Source organism: Silene latifolia, chromosome 1 (genome assembly GCF_048544455.1).
Source record: "Silene latifolia isolate original U9 population chromosome 1, ASM4854445v1, whole genome shotgun sequence".
NCBI lineage: Eukaryota > Viridiplantae > Streptophyta > Magnoliopsida > Caryophyllales > Caryophyllaceae > Silene > Silene latifolia.
In genome coordinates this window covers 192760492-192764439 of record NC_133526.1, presented here as the reverse complement: position 1 = coordinate 192764439, position 3948 = coordinate 192760492, and the positions used below count along the sequence as shown (strand labels likewise).

At 44.8% G+C, this 3948-nt stretch overlaps 1 protein-coding gene across 1 annotated transcript; it reads left to right on the top strand.

The window, feature by feature from the left end:
- The first annotated feature begins 250 nt into the window (after positions 1–250).
- Positions 251–1482, top strand: LOC141618733 (uncharacterized). Its single transcript, XM_074435837.1, has 4 exons — positions 251–375; positions 469–629; positions 731–847; positions 950–1482. The coding sequence occupies exons 1-4, from the start codon at positions 330–332 to the stop codon at positions 1361–1363; spliced, it is 738 nt and encodes a 245-aa protein (XP_074291938.1). The 5' UTR covers positions 251–329; the 3' UTR covers positions 1364–1482.
- The last annotated feature ends 2466 nt before the right edge of the window (positions 1483–3948 follow it).

Genomic DNA, 3948 nt, shown 5'->3' with positions numbered 1-3948 from the left:
CTTTTTTCAATTCGATGGAGCATCTACCTATCCATTTGCCATATGAAGCTAAAGTTGGTGGACCCGTCCAATATAGGTGGATGTATCCTTTCGAAAGGTTTCTTAATCATGTGAAGAAAAAAATTGGTAATAAAGCTCGTGTGGAAGGTTCTATATGCAATGCCTACCTAACGGAAGAGATTGCCAATTTTTGCTCTCTTTATTTTGAAAAACATATTGAGACCAAAGCAAAATACTTTTTGTAGCGTGTGTTCTATTGGCCAACCAACCTTGAGCGCCTAGTTTGGCAAAGGTATAATGACATTGGCAAGAAGAGGCTAAGGGACAACATGTATAAGGTGTCTAAGAGGAAGAAGGCGCCATCTTTCATGAAAGGTATTTAGTTTCTTTTAATACCCGTAATTAGTTAAAATTCATTACATATTTTGAAAATATATTAATTAATAATTGTTATTTTATTGATTACAGGTTCGTCATATGAGGAATATACCAAGTACCGGAACAGTCCTGAGTTCAAGGAAGCATCGGCCCGGAACAAGATCAACAGGAAAGGAGGAGATAAGGATGCGGAAGTTGAGCCTACTCATTATGGAGGGTCTCAATATTTTCATGATCGTGTGGTATTAGATGTAAGTTATTTGTCTTAGCTTTTAATTTAATAGTCTTCTAATTTAATTAGTCTCATTAATTATCATGTTTGAATAACAATTTCCTTGTTTTTTTTCCTAAGACCAAGAAGAATAAGGGTAAGGTACCCACGATTGTTGATCTCTTTGTTGACACTCACGCAAAGAAGACAAGCAAGGGCAAGTTGATCTTCGCGAAGGAAAAAGATCAACAGTTATATGTAAGTGTCAAAAAATAAAAATTTCTTAACTTTTTAAAGTATATGTTTTATCAATTTTTAGATAAGTAACCTCTAACCATTAATGTTTTATCAATTTTTTAGGAACAATTCCTTGTCCGTAGGAAGAACAACCCGGAAATTGATGACAATGAGCTATGGTTTGATCTTGTTGAGGGGTTCCAAAGAGGAGATGTGTATGGAGCCGGGTCGGCAAAGGAGATTTTCTACCCTCCTACAAGAAGAAGGGGGTCAATTTCCTCCCAACAACAACCTTATACCCCAAGTGTCGTGAGTGTGCTCCAAGCTCAATTAGCCGCCAGGGAGAGGCAGGATGCCGAGAGGGAGATGCGGGATGCCGAGAGAGATGCTGAAATTCGGAGGATGAAGGAGGAAATGGAACGGATGAACTCCTTCTTCGCCAATTGCAACACTGGGTGGCGCCCGCAACCAAAGGATCCTAGAGATCCTAATCATGGAGGTGGTAGTGGAGCGGGAGCAAGTTTCCCTGTTTCGTAGTTATGTAGTAGAACTCGTAGTTATTCCCGGATAATGTTAGATGACCAAACTCGTAGAACTCGTAGTTGTGTGTATGGAACTTGATTTTCTTTATCAAGTTTGGTTGTGTTGGCTTCCCATGTGTTCTCTGCTGGAAGTGTTGGTTTATTTGCAGGTTTTACGTATTTGGCTAGGTCAAAAACGATTTTTACGCAAAAAAACATGTAATTTTGGCGACGGACACTGGGCATTTGGCGACGGCATTCCGTCGCTAAGTCTCTGATCATGAATTAATTTTAGGGACGTTGGCGACGGAAAACAGTGCCATTGGCGACGGAAATCAGTCGCCAAAATGGCGACCAAAATCTGTCGCCAAAATGGCGACCATTACCCGTCGCCATTTTGGAGGATATGGAGATGACGTGTATATTTAAAAAGCGACAAAAGGCAGTCGCTAAATTGGCGACTAATAACAGTCGCCAATTTTGGCGACGAATTTCGGTCGCCCGCTTTAAAAAAATTCAGTCGCCAAAATTGGCGACGAACGCCTGTCGCCAAAAGCGACCAAACCTTGCTACGAAGTGCGGGCGACGGGCCTTAGTCGCTTTATTCTAAATGGCGACTGTTCTCAGTCGCCTTATATGGTCGCCAATTACCTTATTTGTTGTAGTGCAAAGATGGGCCCACAAATAACGAACTCATAACGAATTTTTGAAAATTCGTATGAAGGGAAGTTAAGGAAGAGGCGCAGCAAGAGCTGCGTCTCTTGGAAGAGGCGCAGCACCTGCTGCGTCTATTCCTGGGGGTGTCTTTCCTGCGTAAAAGCTCGATGAAACAGGGGTTTCATTTCATTATTTCGAAACACAAATCATCAATTTCTCTCTCAAATCACAACCATTTCTGCCAAAATTTGATCCAAAAGCTTGCATTTGCCATGACTAATCGAGGTATGTATATCATTCTTGCATTAATCTTCTATAATGGACGAATTGGATCGACAAAATTTAGGGTTTTCAACCCTAAAATGTCGAAAATTTGGGGGTTTTCCCCCAAATGATCTTGCCTTGCAAAATTGACCTTGTAAATGGTTAATTGTTAGTATAAGGATCATAACCATGCATTTGTTTTGAATTTTCGTTGAGTTTTGAGCATTTGAGTGAAATTGTGACGGTTTCACAACTAAACCGTAAATTGCTTCGAACATAGATTAAGGAATGCCTATTTGCGATAAAACTTGATATTTGGAATCCTTGGATGACGGGTAAACTTCCTACCATCTCGGAATTTTGGTTTGTGACGGCTTTTTTAGGACACTTTTCTAGGGCATAATCGCCGTTATAACGAAATGCTGTCGAAATTTAGACTCGAACCCATGACTAGGCTTCAACTTAGGCTTTACTTAACCCAAACTACCACACGAGTGATCGGGTTTGTGGGAATACGGCCAAAGATGGCGAGAAAAGAGCGACTTCGGGGCTTCTAAAACTCGAAAATCCCCTAATCAAGGTTCGTCGTCACTTGACGCGGCCTAAAATTACTTTAACGTTGCAGGTGACGAGGCTTCTACTTCTGGGAGAGCTCCCATGGACATAGACACAGCCGTTGACACTTCTCGTGCTCTCGAGGAGGCTTTCACTGCTGTTGGGGCAGCTGCTGAGGTTGCTGAGGACGAGGTCCTCGAGGAGGAGGAGGAAGAGGAGGCCCCGAGGCGGGCCAACGTTAGGCGAGGTGGTCGTCAGCTGAGGGGAGCACCTGCGTGGGCTGAGACCTGGGACAACAGGCACTTGCTTTGGGCTGCGGAGGGTCACCTGTCCTATAGGACGGTGAAGAGCTTGGTAATCTTGAATTCATTACTCATCACTCATCTTCTTTCATTTCATTTATTCATATCTTTTCCAATTTCATTCAACCTAAAGATAGCTTTTGTTTCAAATCACAATAGGAGGCCGGGAATATCAGATCGTTCTCGGGCTACACGACGGCGATGGCGTGCTACGAGAGGCTGTCGGCAGAGGAACGAGCCATGATCGAGCGGGGAGCATTTGGCGCCCTGGTGCAGGCTTGGAGGGATATCGCGAAGAGGAAGCTACGAGCTAACCTTAGCCTGGTCCGCGCTTTCTTGGATCGATTCTGGGACACGACTTCCACTTTTCACATGCCTTTTGGTGAGGTGGGAGTCACGTTGGAGGACTACGACATGATTTCTGGTCTGCCGTGTGGGACCGAGGCGGTGGAGTGGCCGGAGACTGCCATGAGGGTGGACTCGGCCAAGGCTAGGAGGTTGATCGGCTGGAACTTGGGGCCGAAGGCTGCTGTAGTGCCTGGTTTGGTGCCTAGTTCTTACGTCCGAGACTACTTTGCGGGGAAGACCCCGACGTCGGTGGTGATTGACGGGAGGGAGACGGCTCCTCCTCCCTGTACAGCTGAGCAGAAGGCCCGCTTGTGGCTCTGGTGGTTTTTGTCTTCAATCTACCTCGGAGACAAGGGACAGAGGCTGTCGACAAAGCTTCTTCCCTTTATTTCTGACCTGAGCTCCCTAGGACGTTGGGACTGGGTCACTGCTGGTTTTGCGGTCCTCATCCGCTTCATGAGGGCCATGGTTCATC

What these genes read in the sequence shown, in the direction of transcription:
- LOC141618733 (XM_074435837.1), top strand. Translation starts at nt 330, where the DNA reads ATGTATAAGGTGTCTAAGAGGAAGAAGGCGCCATCTTTCATGAAAG. An exon ending in GGCGCCATCTTTCATGAAAG is followed by an intron (nt 376 to 468) that starts GTATTTAGTTTC and finishes TATTGATTACAG; the next exon opens with GTTCGTCATATGAGGAATAT. An exon ending in ATGATCGTGTGGTATTAGAT is followed by an intron (nt 630 to 730) that starts GTAAGTTATTTG and finishes TTTTTTCCTAAG; the next exon opens with ACCAAGAAGAATAAGGGTAA.